A 15388-nucleotide genomic window follows, 5' to 3' on the forward strand; every position below is an offset into this window, starting at 1 on the left:
CTGTGTGACCATAGACTCTGAAGATTTTTCTTATTTCTTAAAAGTTTAATAGCTTTACACTTTACATTTAAATCTGTGATCCATTTTAAGTTTTGTATAAAATATTTGCATGGTTTGTCTGTACCAAACTCATGTTGAAATTTGATTCCTTATCTAATGTTATTGAGAGTTGTTGGGATCTTCAAGAGATGATTAAGTTGTTAAAAGAGATTAATGCCTTTCTTGCTGGATTGGGTTCATTTTTGCAAGATAGGCTTTTATGAAGTGAGGTTGTTTCCTATATTTTCTCTCTAATACATTCTTTTTTTTTTTTTTTTTAAAGAGAGAGTGGGAGAGAGAGAGAGAGTGGGGGAGGGAGAAAGAGAGAGAGAATCCTTTAATATTTATCTTTTAGTTCTCAGCGGATACAACATCTTTGTTTATATGTGGTGCTGAGGATCGAACCCGGACCGCACGCATGCCAGGCTAGCGCGCTACCGCTTGAGCCACATCCCCAGCCCAGCCACATCCCCAGCCCTCTAATACATTCTTGGTTGCCCTCCACTTTCCACCATTATTTGAAAAAGCACAAAGCCCTTAGACTTTCCATCTTTCAGAACTGTTAGCTAAACAAGCTACTTTCTTTTAAAAATTAACTAGTCTGAGGTATTTTGTAATAGCAACAGAAAATGTGGTAGGATGATGTGAGTTTTAGGTAAAGTTTACCTTTTATTTCTGTTTTGTCTATGGAGGTACACTTTTGAATCTTATAAAAATCCAGCTGGTCATATTTGTATAGGCATAGTTCTGGGCTCTGTATTCTATTTTAATGACTCTGTGTTGCTTCACTAGTTGTACAGTCTCAAATATTCTTTTTTGGCTTTTTTTTTTAGTGGGGGGGTCTTTTGGTACTGGGGATTGAAACCAGGGATGCTTAACCACTGAGCCATATCCGCAGCCCTTTTAAATAATATTTTATTTAGAGATAGGTCTCATTTAGTTGCTTAGGGCCTTGCTAAGTTGCTGAGGCTGGCTTTGAACTCGCTCTCTTCCTGCCTCAGCCTCTCGAGCTGCTGGGATTATGGTGTGTGCCACTGTTCCCAGCTTGAGTGTTCTTAACTTACTGGTAATCTTTAAAATGGGGTAGAGTGATTGCTTTTGCTTTATTTTTCTTTTTAAAAATTGTTTTAGCCAATTTTAGGTCTTTTGCCTTCCTGTATAGATTTAAGAATAGGATTATCTATGTCAAAAATTTTGCTGGGATGTTGATAGTACATTGGAACTACAGATCAGTTTGTAGAGAATTTATATCTTTTCTGTGTTGAATCTTTGAATCTATAAACATGGTGTATATCTCCATTTATAAAGGTATTCTTTTATTTATTTTGTAATTTTTCAGGACATCCATTCTGTATCCTTTTGTTAGATTTATTAATAAGTTCCTCATGTTCATTATTAATACATAGAAATTCAGTGGACCTTTTGCAGGATTGGATTATATCCTGCAGTTTTACTGACTCCATATAATAATTCTTGGAGTTTTGATGTATATTCCTTGGGATTTTGTAGTAGACAATCATGTTATCCAAAAATACAGACAAATTTTTCCTTTCTTGTGGTCCCTTTTTTACTGCCTAGGATTTTTTACTGCCTAGGATTTTCAGTGCTATTTTTAATAAGCATTGTTTATTATTATTATTTTTAATAATTGTTTCAGATCCAGGGGGAAGCATTCAGTCTTGTATCATTAAATCTGATGTTAGCTGTGAGATTTTTGTGGATGCTCTTTTACAAGTTGAATAATTTCTACTCTATTGAAGTAAAGGTAGTTTTTATTATGAGTGAATGCAAAATACTTTGGTTTTTGGTTCTTTTTAATTATGCATGAGAGCAGAGTCCAGTTTGATAAAAACATACATGCATGGAACGTATCTTATTCTAATTAGGGTCCCAGTCTTAATGGATATACGTGATGGGGGGATTCACTGTGATGTATTCATACATGTACATAGGAAAGTTGTGTCAGGTTCTTTCCACTGTCTTTCCTATTCCTATCCCTCTCCCTTCCCTTCATTCCCCTTTGTCTAATCCTCTGAACATCTATTCTTGCCCTCACCACCTATTGTGGGTTAGCATCCACATATCAGAGAAACAATCCCCCTTTGTTTTTTGAGGATTGGCTTATTTTGTGAAATACTTTTTATGTATCATATGATGTGATCATATGATTTCTGCTGTTTAGCTTTGGGACAAAGGCTGGATTACATTGATTGATTTTTGATTATTAAAACAGGTTTGTATTCCTGAAATAAATTCTACTTGGTCATGGTTTAATTTATGCATTACTAAATTTGATTTACTAATATCTTGTTGAAGATTTTTGCACATAAGTTCATGGGAGATTTTGGTAGGTAGTTTAACTTTTTTTTTAAGAGAGAGAGAGAGAGAATTTTTTTAATATTTATTTTTTAGTTTTTGGCGGACACCACATCTTTGTTTTTTTGTACGTGGTACTAAGGATCAAACCCAGGCCGCACACAAGCCAGGCGAGCACGCTACCACTTGAGCCACATCCCCAGCCCCAATAGTTTAACTTTTTATACTATCTTTGTATAATATTGTCAGGGTAATGCCAACTTTATAATTTGAGAAGTGTTTTCTCCACTTTTATTTTCTAGAATAGTATGCTAACCATTTGGTCCTGGAGATTTCTTTTAAATGAAGTGTTCACCTCAGTAGTGATAGGAATACTCAGATTATCCATTGAATGTTGGCTGAGTTTTTGTGGTTTTTATAGAATTGGTCCATTTAATCCAAGTTTTTGCATTTATGACTGTAAAGGTATTTGAAGTGTCCCTTTCTCATAATTTTTTTATATAAATGCATGATCTGTAATGATGATCCTATTCCATTCCTGATGTGATTTGTGTTTTTCATCATTCTCAGTGTTGCTAGAAGTCAATTTTGATTTTTTTTAAAGAATAAGATTTTTATTTCATTGATTTTTCATACTGTTGTTCTGTTTTCAATTTCATTTGCATTGTTTCTTAATTACTACCCCTTCCCCCCAATTTGGCTTCAGGTTTTTTTGTTCTTCATTTTCTGTGTTTTTTTTTTTTTTTTTGGTGTGTGTGTGTGTGTGTGTGTGTGTGTGTGTGTGTGTGTGTGCTTGCTGCTTTGAGACCTTCTGTAAACATTTAGCATGATAAATTTCCCTCTCAGACATGCTTTTAATCTATATCTAATATTTTGGTATGCCATCTTTTTATTTGAATTTATTTTTATGTACTAATTTTTTTTCATTCTTTTTTGATGCTCTTTGACTATGTAGAAGGCATTTAATTTTAAGAGGTCAGATGTTTCCCTGTTGTAAATGTTACTAATTGATAGTTTGACCTCATTATGGTTAGAGAATATTTTTTTGTATGATTTAAGTTGTATTTGCAGAAGTTTATTCTGTGGCTCAGAATATGAGTTAGTATGGTAAATATTCTGAGGGTCTTTCAAAACATTTTTTTTTACCTGTTGAATAAATTGTTCTGTGTATGTCATTACCTCTTGTTGGTTGATTGCATTGTTCAATTCTTTCATATAGTTGTTGATTTTTTGTCTGATAATTATTTCAGTTGCTGAGTGAGTGGTTTAGAAATCCTCAACTATAATTTTGGATGCCTCTTTTTCCTTTCAAACTTATCAGTTTTTTCTTCATTTATCTTGAATGTCTGTTGTTGGGTATGTACATATTCAGAATGTATTTAGAATGTTTTATGTTAGTTTGGAATGATAGTTTTATCATTATCTGATTTTTCACCTCTACTAGTTTTCTTTGCTCTGGATTTTACTGTTCTAAAAGTATATTACCACTATAGTAATATCAATCTGTTATATTAATGTTTACATGGTATATCTTTTTTTCTTTTATTGTCAGCCTACCTATATCCTCATGTAGAACGAGATTCTTGCACATAGCAAATAGTAGTCCCTCTCGCTTGTGTGGTTTTGCTTTCTACTGTTTCAGTTACTTGCAGTAAACCATATTTACTGAAAATATTACATGGAAAATTCCTGGTATAAGTAATCATGAGTTTAAAATTGCATGTTACTATGAGTAGTGTGAAGTAAATTTCCCCCATCCTATTTCATCTTACCCATTAATCCAGTAATCTTTTTGTCCAGCATATCTTATGTTGTGTATGCTACATCTCCATTGGTCAATTAGTAGCTGTCTTTTATCAGATTAACTGTGGCAGTATTGTAGTTCCTGTATTCAGTCTTTAAGTTACTTAATAATGGCCCCAAAGCACAAAAGTATTGATGCTGGCAATTCAGGTATGTCAAAGAGAAGCAATGAAGCAGTTCCTTGAACTTAATAAGAAAGTGGGGGGTGGGAAAAATGCAGTACATATACACAATGGAATATTACTCAGACTTAAAGAAGAATGAAATCATTTGCATTTGCAGATAGATAAATGGATGGAAGTAGAGAATATGATGCTAAGTGAAATAAGCCAATCCCAAAAAACCAGCGTCAAATGTTTCTCTGATAAGCAGATGCTGATCCATACTGGGGGTTAGGGTAGGGAAGAATGAAGGAACTTTGGATTATGGAGAGGGGAGTGAGGGGAAGGGTGGGGTAGTGTGAATGGGAAAGACTGTAGAATGAGACAGACATTATTATCCTATATATACTACTAGTGTGGCTCAGCACTATGGAAAGCCAGAGGAATGAGAGGTTTTTCGGCATTTGTGTGCAGTGTGTTAAAATGCATTCTACTGTCATGTATAACTAATTAGAACAAATAAAAAAGAATATTTTATCTATGAAATTATTGGGAAAGAAAAAGTAATTCATGTTAGTTTTATTGTCACATATTAAATTGTAATCTTTACAGCCACAGTGCATGATAAGCCTTTATGTAAGACGGAAAAGGCATTAAACTTTATCATAGTTACGTTTATGAAAAAAATAGTATATTTACATGGTTTGGTGCTATCAATAATTTTGGCATCCAGTGAGGACCTTAGAATGTATTTCCTGTTGATAAGGGGACTGCTCTTTAGCTCAGTTCTATTTTTTCCAAAAATACTTGGTCATTTAATACATCAGCCTTGGTCATTTAATTTCTGTATTTTGACATTTATGTAATAAGAAATCTTTTCATTTTTAAAATTTTTATTGTTTATTTTTTTATGCTTTTCTTGTTTTCATATGAATTACTTGAACATTTTTTATGATTTTTCTTTTGATTTATTTAAAGTATTTTGGAACACATTTTCTCAATAGTTGCTTTAGGTATTATATTATACATGAATTATCACACAGTCTGTTTGTCTTGACATATACCACTGAGTGAAATATAATAGCCATACTTCTAATTTGTTTCCTTTATTTTTTCTTTTGTACTGGGGATCGAACCCAGGGGTGCTTTATAAGTGAGCCACATCATTACCCCTTTCCCCCATTTAAAAATTTTTTTGAGGTAGGATTGTGTTAAATTGTTGAGGCTGGCCTTGAACTTGAAATTCTTCTGCCTCAGCCTGTTGACCATGCCCATCTATGTTCACTCACACATGCTAGGCAAGTGCTTTGCCACTGAACTACAGCCCCAACCCCCCAGTCCCTTTTATTTTAAGACATATTCTTTCTGAGTTTCTTAGGGCCATACTAAGTTGCTGATGCTGGCTTTGACTTGTGATCCTTTTGCCTCAGCCTCCTAAGTTACTGGAATTATAGTTGTGCACCATCACAGCTGGCTCTTGAATTTTAAAATTCTAATTAGTTATACATGAAAGTAGAATGCATTTTGACACATCATACATAAATGGAATATAACTTCTCATTCTTCTTGTTGTACAAGTAGTGTAATCATTTATTATATAGGTTAATAATGTGTGATGCATGCTACTATCCTTCCTCCCTTCACTCCCCTCTGCCTAATCCAAAGTCCCTCTGTTTTTCCTTAGCCCTATCCCCTCCTTATTGTGTATTAGTATCTGCATATCAGAGAAAACATTTGGCCTTTGGTTTTTTGGGAATGGCTTATTTCACTTAGCATGATAGTCTCCAGTTTCAGCCATTTACCAGCAAATGCTATCATTTCATTCTTTTTTAAGGCTGAGTAATATTCCACTGTGTATATATACAACATTTTCTTTATTCATTTATCTGTTGAAGGGCATCTATGTTGGTTCCATAGTTTAGCTATTGTGAATTGAGCTGCTGTAAACATTGATGTAGCTGTGTTACTGTAATATGTTGATTTTAAGTTCTTTGGGTATATGCCGAAAAGTGAGATAACTGGGTCAAATGGTGGTTCCATTCCAAATTTTCTGAGGAATCTCCATATTGCTTTCCATAGTGGTTGTACCAGTTTGTAGTCCCACCAGCAATATATGAGTGTACCTTTTCCCCACATCCTTGCCAGCATTTATTGTTGCTTGTATTCTTGATAATTGTCATTGTGAGTAGAGTGAGATGAAATCTTAGAGTAGTGTTGATTTGCATTTCTCTAATTGCCGGAGATGTTGAACATTTTTTCATATATTTGTTGATTGATTGTATTTCTTCTTCTGTGAAGTGTCTGTTCAGTTCCTTAGCTCATTTATTGAATGGGTTAGTTTTTTTTGTTAAGTTTTTTTTGGGTGGGGGTAGTGAAAATTGAATTCAGGGATATTCAACCACTGAGCCACATCCCCAGCCCTATTTTTATTTTATTTAAAGACAGGGTCTCACTGAGTTGCTTAGTGCCTTGCTATTGCTAAGGCTGCCTTGGAACTTGCAGTCATTCTGCCTCAGCCTCCTGAGCTGCTGGGTTTATAGACATGTATCTCTGCACCCAGCTGGTGTTAGTTTTTTTGAATTCTTTGTATATCCTGGAGATTAATCTATCTGAGGTGCATGTGGTCAAAATTTTCTCTCATTCTGTAGGCTGTCTCTTCATGTTACTAATTATTTGCTGAGAAGCAGTTTTTTAGTTTCAGTTCATCCCATTTATTGATTCTTGATTTTATTTCTTGCACTTCAGATTTCTTGTTAAGGAAGTCAGGATCCTAAGCCAACATGGTGAAGTTTTGGGCCTACTTTTTCTTCTGTTAGGCATAGGGTTTCTGTTCTAGTGTTTAAATCTTTGATCCACTTTGAATTGAGTTTTGTGCAGGGTCATTCTTTTTTTTTAAAAAAATTTATTTTTAAAAAAATTTAAAAATTGTTGTAACTAGTTGTACATGACAGTAGAATGCATTTTGACACATTGTACAGAAATGGAGCACAAGTTTCTATGGCTATACGTAGTACAGAGTCACACTGCTAGTGTAATTATACGTGTATATAGAGTAATAATTTTGTCTCATTCCACTGTCCTTCCTCTCCCACAGCCCCGCTCCTGCCCTCAGTCCCTTCTGCACAATCCAAAGTTCCTTCATTCTTCCCCAACCCCCTACCCGCCCATTATGGATCTTCATCTGCTTATCCCAGAAAACATTTGGTCTTTGTTTTTTTAGGATTGGCTTATTTCACTTAGCAAGATATTCTTCACTACCATCCATTTACCTACAAATGTCATAATTTCATTCTTCTTTAAGCTGTGTAATATTCTATTGGGTGTATGTACCATATTTTCCTCAACCATTCATCTGTTGAAGGGGATCTGTTGAATAGTTTAGCTATTGTGAATTGAGCTACTATAAATATTGATGTGGCTGTGTCACTGTACATTGATTTTAAGTCCTTTGGGAATAAACTGAGGAGTGGAATAGCTGGGTCAAATGGTAGTTCCATTCCAAGTTTTCTGAGGAATCTCCATACTGCTTTCCATAGTGGAAATCTTTAGCACACACACCTCAGACAGAGAACTATTCTTCATGATACATGAAGAAGTCAAAAAACTTAACACCAAAACAAAACAAAACAAAACAAAAAACCCAAAATAGCTCAATCAATAAATGGGCTAAGGATCTGAACAAGAACTTCACAGAAGAAGAAATACAATCGACTAATAAACACATGAAAAGATGTTTATTATCTCTAGAAGTTAGAGAAATGCAATTCAAAACTACTCTAAAATTTCATCTCCAGCCAGAATGGCAATTATCAAAAATACAAGCAAAATAAGTGTTGGCAAGGATGTGGGGGGAAAAGATACACTCACACAGTGCAGGGTCATTCTTTAAGGATAGTTTTCCCTGTGATATATTCTCTTAGTTTTCCTCTATTTGAAAATGCTTTTATTTCCCTTTTCTGAAGGATATTTTCATCAGATAAAATTTATGATTGGTAATCCTTTCAGTACTTTAGAAATGTGCCTCTTCCTTCTGTCCTCCATTGTTTAAGATGAGAAATATGCTGTCATTAGAATTGATTTTTTTTTAAAGAGAGAGAGAATTTTTAAAAAAATTTTATTTTTAAATTTTCGGTGGACACAACATCTTTATTTTATTTTTATGTGGTGCTGAGGATCGAACCCAGCATGCCAGGCGAGCGCGCTACCACTTGAGCCACATCCCCAGCCCAAGAATTGATTTTTTTAAGAAATGGGTAATAGTCTTTTCTCCCTAATGGCTATCAATATTTTTTATTCATCTTTAGTTTCCAAAGGTTTATGATGCTCAGTTTTTATACATTTAATTATTATATGTCTTAGCATGGGCTTCTTTTAGTTTGGGCTGTTTGGAATTCATTTAATTCCTTGAGTTTGTAGTTGTGTTTAGCCATTATTTCTTTAAATACCCTTTCAAACCTTTGCTCTCTTTCTGGGACTCTGTTGACTCAAATATTAACTTTTAGTTATTGTCTCAGATTCTTGAATATGTTCTTGCACTGTGTGACAGCTTTCCAACAAAAGAGGGGCCCTGGCTTGCACCACAGTCTTGGCTCTTACTTAGGTCTCTGACTGCCCCATTGACAATACAGAAGGGAGAAGTGGAAGGAGGTCTAACTCATGTCCTTTTGCTGTAAATTGGTTTGGAATCTTAGCTTTCTGCTGGAATCAGGATACTGGAAGTGGAAATATAAGTGCCAATCAAACCTGGCTTCCTCCTCCTTTTCTGCCTCATTAATGGTGATTGCAGCAGAAAGTTAGATTTCTTGGGGGCCCTGCTGATTTGTATGAGAGCCTGAGCAGAATATTGGCTTATTTACTTCACATTTTTTTGTTGATGGTGAATTATATATAATATTATAAAACTGACATAGTTTTATGATCCCTTATGGTATTTTATTATTGTTGAGATAGAGAAAAGAACTTGGGCCTTAGAGTTATGTCTGGATTCTGAAAGGGGAGGAAGGGTTTTCTTTTCTTTTTTTAAGTACCAGGAGCTTAACCACTGAGCCACATCCTTAGCCCTTTGTATTTTTTATTTTAAGATGGGGACTTTTTATTTTGAGACAGGGTAATTAAGTTGCTTAGGACTTCACTAAGTTGCTGAGGGTGGCTTTGAATTTGCAATCCCCCTGCCTCAGCCTCCTGAGCTGCTGGGATTATAGGCGTGTGCCACCATGCCCAGTTGGAGAGGTAATTTTTGCCTAGTTGACAGGAGCATGAAAACCAGAACCAGTGTGCCTAGACTTGTGTCTTCAAGTCTGGCTTTACCTTTTCTAGGTATATGATCTTAGACCAATTATTTTGGCTTTACCTTTACTAGGTATATGATCTTAGACCAATTATTTTGTTTGTCTTGGTTTCCTTATAGCTAAAATGGGATGATAGTATTGACCTTATGACTTGAGAAGATTAAAAGATTATTATATATAAAGTACTTGGAATTTACATCATTTAAATGCTTATTATTACTTAACAGTTGTATGGCCTTACTTTAGTCTTAATCTGAATCTTAGTTTTGCTGTTCGTAAAAGAGAGTAATTATGTTTATACATATATTAAGATATATATCTTGTGTAATACTTAATGTCTTTTTGCATATTAGTTATACTTAATAGAAATAAAATTGGAAAATATTTCTATTTTTGTAGATTTTGAAATATTTTATCATCTAAAGAAATTTTGAAAAGTCACAAGCCATTCATTAACTTTTGTGAATGAGTATGTAGCAAGGGTATGTAAATATGTAGTATAAAATATATTTGAATCTTTATAATATGCACAGTATGACATGGAATTATGAAAGTTTTAAATATATGTAATGAAGTAAAAATTTTTATGTTGATCTTGTTAAGTAGAAAAACAAAATTCTGATTTATTTTCTTCTCTTAATTGCATAGAACGGAAAGATGCTGAAGGGTGGGAAACCGTTCAGAGAGGAAGGCCTGTTCGTTCCCGATCAACAGCAGTGATGCCAAAAGTTTCATTAATAACAGAACTGATAAGGTCAAAGGATGACAGTGATAAGGAAAATGTATGTCTTTTACCTGAGGAAAGTGTACAGAAAGGTGAATTTATTGGAGATGGACCTTCTAATACTATAGAATCTTGGCCTAAAGACTCATTGCACTCTTCTGATCATCCCCTTGCTGAAAGAACCCAGGTAATATATTCTGAAGACTTTTTCTTTTTTACATTATCTTTTCGAAAATGATCTTTATGTCTTGGAATATCTCAAGTTTGTATTTCATTTTTAAAATTTTATGTTGAAAATTTTGAGATCTATAGAAAAGTTTCAAGTGTAGAATAATGAACTCTCCTCCAGGAAATTATTTGCTTAGATTTCCAAATTAACATTTAATACATTTTTTTCTTTGCTCTCATTACATGCCACATATATATTATATACTAAACATTTGAGATTAAAATACAGACATTCATGTTTGAATGTATAGCATATATTGCATACATATTGTATATATTGAATGTGTACATGCTTTGAATATAGAGTGTATTTCCAAAGAATAAAGAAATTCTTTATTATATAACCATATTATAACACTCAGGGAATTTTGATATTTTTATATAATGTTATCTAATTTATAATTAATGTAAAAATTTTCTTGTGCCAATAACTCCTTTTTAATATATATTTTTCCTCATTCAGGACCCAGTCTAAAATAACATAGTATATTTGGTTTTGTTTCTTCAATATTTTTCATTGGGAATAGTTCCTCAGCCCTTGTTTATTTGTTTCTTTTTTTTTTAATTGCTACTGGGGATTAAACTAGGGGTGCTTAACCACTGAACCACATCCCCAGCCCTTGTTTCTGATGACATTAAGAATTAAGAAGAGTAAAGTGCAGGGTTTCTTATACTTTTATTTATTGTTTTTCCTAAATTAGTTTGGCTTATTCCTTTCTGACAGTAACAAAGAGAATGTAATTAGTATCACATTGAGAGACACATGATGGCAATTTGCCCAGGTTTGTTGTTAACTTTCACTAGTTGGTTAAGGTAATGTTTTCCTGCTTCTGGAATATTATTAAAACCGGTAATGAGATTTTGAGCTTGTTCTACCCCACCCCCCACCTTTTTTGGCACTTTAGATTGAACCCAGGGGTGCTTAAACACTGAGCTACATCCCCAGCCCTTTTTAAATATTTTACTTATAGACAGGGCCTCATTGAGTTGCTTAGTGCCTTGCTAAATTGCTGGGTCTGGCTTTGAATTTGCTATATACTCCTGCCTCAGCCTCCGGAGCTGCTGGGATTATGGGTTTTCGCCACCACTTGAGCTTGTTCTACTTTAAGTTCCTACAAATGTTAATATTTGATATAATTTTTTATTTAGAGAGAGAGAGAGAGAGAGAGAGAGAGAATTTTTAATATTTATTTTTTAGTTTTTGGCGGACACAACATCTTTGTTTGCATGTGGTGCTGAGGATCGAACCCGGGCCGCACGCATGCCAGGCAAGCGTGCTACCGCTTGAGCCACATCCCCAGCCCTATTTGATATAATTTAAAAATTAATAGATTCAGTATGTGTTCTATTAGTCTAGTGTTTATTTTACTTATATGAATTCTCATATCTTCTTATATGAAGATACATATAAATATATAAGAATATATAAAGAATATATAAATATATAAGAATATACAAATATATCTATATATTTCCTATATATTTATATATAATATAAATATGTAATATATATAAAATATAAAAATATATGCATACATATATGAAGTGGTTTAAATTAATCAGGTGCAAAATAGTTGTAATATTTTTAGTTTAGAATAATATCTACTATCTAAAGTTCTCTTAGGAACAGAATTTTTTTTTTTTTTTTTTTGTCACTGGAAATGCTCTTCATCTTCCTGGTCTTCTTTTCAAATGGTGATAATGGCTCTTAATCTTACATTATATTTGATGTGCTATAATTCTAATCTGTGTATGTTTTATGCTCATGTGAGATTGTAGGCTCCTTGGGGACAGTATCTTATGTAGTTTCTTAATTTTTGACTACATGGAACAGAATCCTGGATACATGGTTAAGTAATCAGTTCATATTTGTTGGACGTATCTTTAAGAAACTCTTTTATGTGGGAGACACTTCTTGAAGAAATCACTGGTTAATTTTACCTAAGAAATATCTAGCATTTTTGATACAGTACTTTATTTAAGAAATATAATTTGTTACAAAAGTTACTCTTTTTTATATAGTGAATAAACTTACATGATATTGGGATTTCAGCAATAACATATGTAGAACTTTAGAATTATTTTGCTAAAATGTTTCAGTATAAAAGTTCACTGTTAATGGTAGCCAAATGATGATAATATTTGTTTTTTTCACTGTCATTCTAAAAATAGAATTAGTATATCTATATCTTTTTCAACATTACTTTATAATAATTTAGCTTGGATTTTGTTACATAAATGATATTGAGTTTTTAATAAACAGTTGACTATATTGTAAACATCAGTAATGCTAATATAAATATTGCCAAGAAGATCATAAACCACGGTGACCGACATAAAAATAATTTTGATAACAATATAAACAATGTGATATAATTTAAATAATGTTGATGCTAAAATCAACACTTTGGAACATTAAGTTCTGACCAATAGTAGAATATCCAAAGTAGTTTATGAGACTTGGGTAAGTTTAATATTTGTATAAATAATTAATCAAAACTGGAGGTTTTATGGCCACTGCAATGTTTATCTAGTGTTTATTTAAGAAGTGATGTGAGTTTTAAATTCACAATTTTAAATTTTAGTTCTTTGACTTGGAGTATAATCGGAAAACAAAATAGTATTCTTTGTTAGGAAATGAAAATAAATGCTTGTTTATGTTTACTGAATGAGAAAGATTTAAAAAAATGCCTATGGTTTGAATTAATTCAGAGTTACTATTTTTAATATTATTTTCATATTACTGTTTGTTATGTATTAACTATTCAAGGAAAGGGAAATTGGGAGGATGTCTAAATCTGAAGTATACAAATCACATGATAAGATACTTCATGCTTTTGTTCATGCTTTTTTCTTTTCAATCTGAGAATTCTTAACCATGTACCCTATGGGTCTTTAAAAAAGGTACTTTGAGGTCATGTTAGTATTATCTGAATGGGTCAAGTTTTATAATTTTTTAGTTAAATGCCTCAAAATATATTTTGATAAGAAATGGTTTCAGGATATTTTTAAAATACTGAATACCCTGGAGGTGGTATCAGACCACCTCCAGGAAAATTCTTGTAAGTGCCTTTAGTTGGATAAGTTACATATTCAAAGTGTTATACTTCTAACTAGATTTCTTTGTGAGGGATTTGAAATACTTATCAAGAATTGCCTACTTTTAGAGAATATAATTGCAAATTTTATTGCTTACTTTCTGCACATACTAAAGACAATACTCAATGTATAGTAGGCATGTAAATAAAATTTGTGCTGCTTAATGGTTTTTCCTTTTGTTGCCCTTGAAGTGTACCAAAAAAAGATAAATGAGTTGTCTGTCGTCTAGGTAAGTTATTTTATACTTGATTAAGTAGAACCAGCTCTTCTAGACTCACACAGTTGGTGAATGTTTTTATTGTCTCTAATTTATTCTGTTAATATGTTTTGTCAGTTCACAGTGAGTACATTGGATGTCAAGAATTCTGGCAGTAGTCAAGACAGTTCTGTGCAAACTTCTGAAATACCTGCTGTACACATTGATACAGAGAACGTTTTAGTATCTCAGCAAGTTGTCGCACCTCCTTTGCAAACAAATGAAGATAAATTTCCAGCAGAGGAAGCAAGGATAGAAAGTGAAATGGATCCTTCAGATATTTCAAATGTGAGTGCTGCTCACTTGGTAAGAACAACTTATCAGAATTCTGAGTAAATGTACTTTAAAGGCCTAAACCCCAATAATAATAACTTGTATTGTTTATTACTTTGTATTTTACAAAGCATTTTATATATATTATTTATTTTTTAACATTTTTTATATTACTCTTTTGATGTAGTTAATATTCTTGATTTATACAGGAAGGAAAGGAGACTAAGAGAGTAAAAAAACTTGTTCAAAATAATTTATTTTATGTTATTTAACCAAATGCATTGTAGCTCAAGGTTGAGAAACTAAACCTAGCATCCATGTCCTTTGCTTGTTCTGCATTTGATCCTTAGCATTGCTTCAGCAGCAGCAACAACAACAACAACCAAAAAAAAAAAAAAAAAAAAAGGTGTGGGGAGGGATAGAGAAACTATCCTTAATCCTGTAATCTTATAAAGACAAAGTCTTCCGTGTAATATCTGGCATTCTGATAGATGAAATATTTTGCCTGCGGGACTTATTTAAAATTTTTTTCTTTACAGAATAATTTAAACAGCTGGTCTTTAAGATAAAAATTTATTTACCATCTCTATTGCAGAATCTCTAAAAATGAATTAGTTGTATTTAGGTTTATGTTGAAAGATTTCCTATTTCTGCCCATCTCTTCCTATTGCTCATTTTAGTATTAAGATAGTTGACTCTGTGAATGATCCAGAATATATCAAAGAAGTTTCATACTCTTGTATAAATGAAATCTCATAATCTTGATTGGCTTATTTTACTCAGCATAATCATTTTGAGGTTCATCCATGTAGTTGTTCATTAATAGTTCATGCTTTTCATCACCTTTAGTAGTATTGTGTTGTATACATGTAACAGAATATGCTTGTTCATTCATTTAATTCCCCCAAACCAATAGCCATTTGAGTTGCTTGTAGCTTTTTTTTACTATGACTTAAAATGATATGATTATTTGTGAATACATCTTTGTTTTAAATGTTTTCATTTCTCTTGGGAATATACCTAGGTCACTTTTCATTGATATTATTATTCAGGTCTCTTATAAAACTCTGTTAATTTTCTGTTTACTTGTTCTGTCAGTTTAGAGAAGGATTTTGAAAACTCTGTAATTCTAGATCTGTATTTTTTTTTTAAATATTTTTTTAGTTGTAGTTGGACATGATACCTTTATTTTATTTATTCATTATTTTTTATGTGGTGTTGAGGATTGAACCCAGGGCTTTGCATATGCTAGGCAAGCACT

General features: G+C 32.8%; 1 protein-coding gene across 9 annotated transcripts in view; it reads left to right on the forward strand.

The window, feature by feature from the left end:
- Positions 1-15388, forward strand: part of Scaper (S-phase cyclin A associated protein in the ER) — a 447154-nt gene that overhangs the window by 111874 nt on the left and 319892 nt on the right. For 8 of the 9 annotated variants that reach the window (XR_013090777.1, XM_076851161.1, XM_076851163.1 and 5 more), the window contains 2 exons: positions 10196-10458; positions 13933-14160. Coding sequence is in view for 8 of the 9 variants with exons in the window: in XM_076851161.1 (XP_076707276.1) it covers positions 10196-10458; positions 13933-14160 (491 nt within the window). In the remaining variant the exon portion in view is untranslated. The remainder of the gene's footprint in view (positions 1-10195; positions 10459-13932; positions 14161-15388) is intronic. The other variant, XM_076851164.1, reaches the window with a different exon arrangement.

Source organism: Callospermophilus lateralis, chromosome 3, assembly GCF_048772815.1.
Source record: "Callospermophilus lateralis isolate mCalLat2 chromosome 3, mCalLat2.hap1, whole genome shotgun sequence".
Lineage (NCBI taxonomy): Eukaryota > Metazoa > Chordata > Mammalia > Rodentia > Sciuridae > Callospermophilus > Callospermophilus lateralis.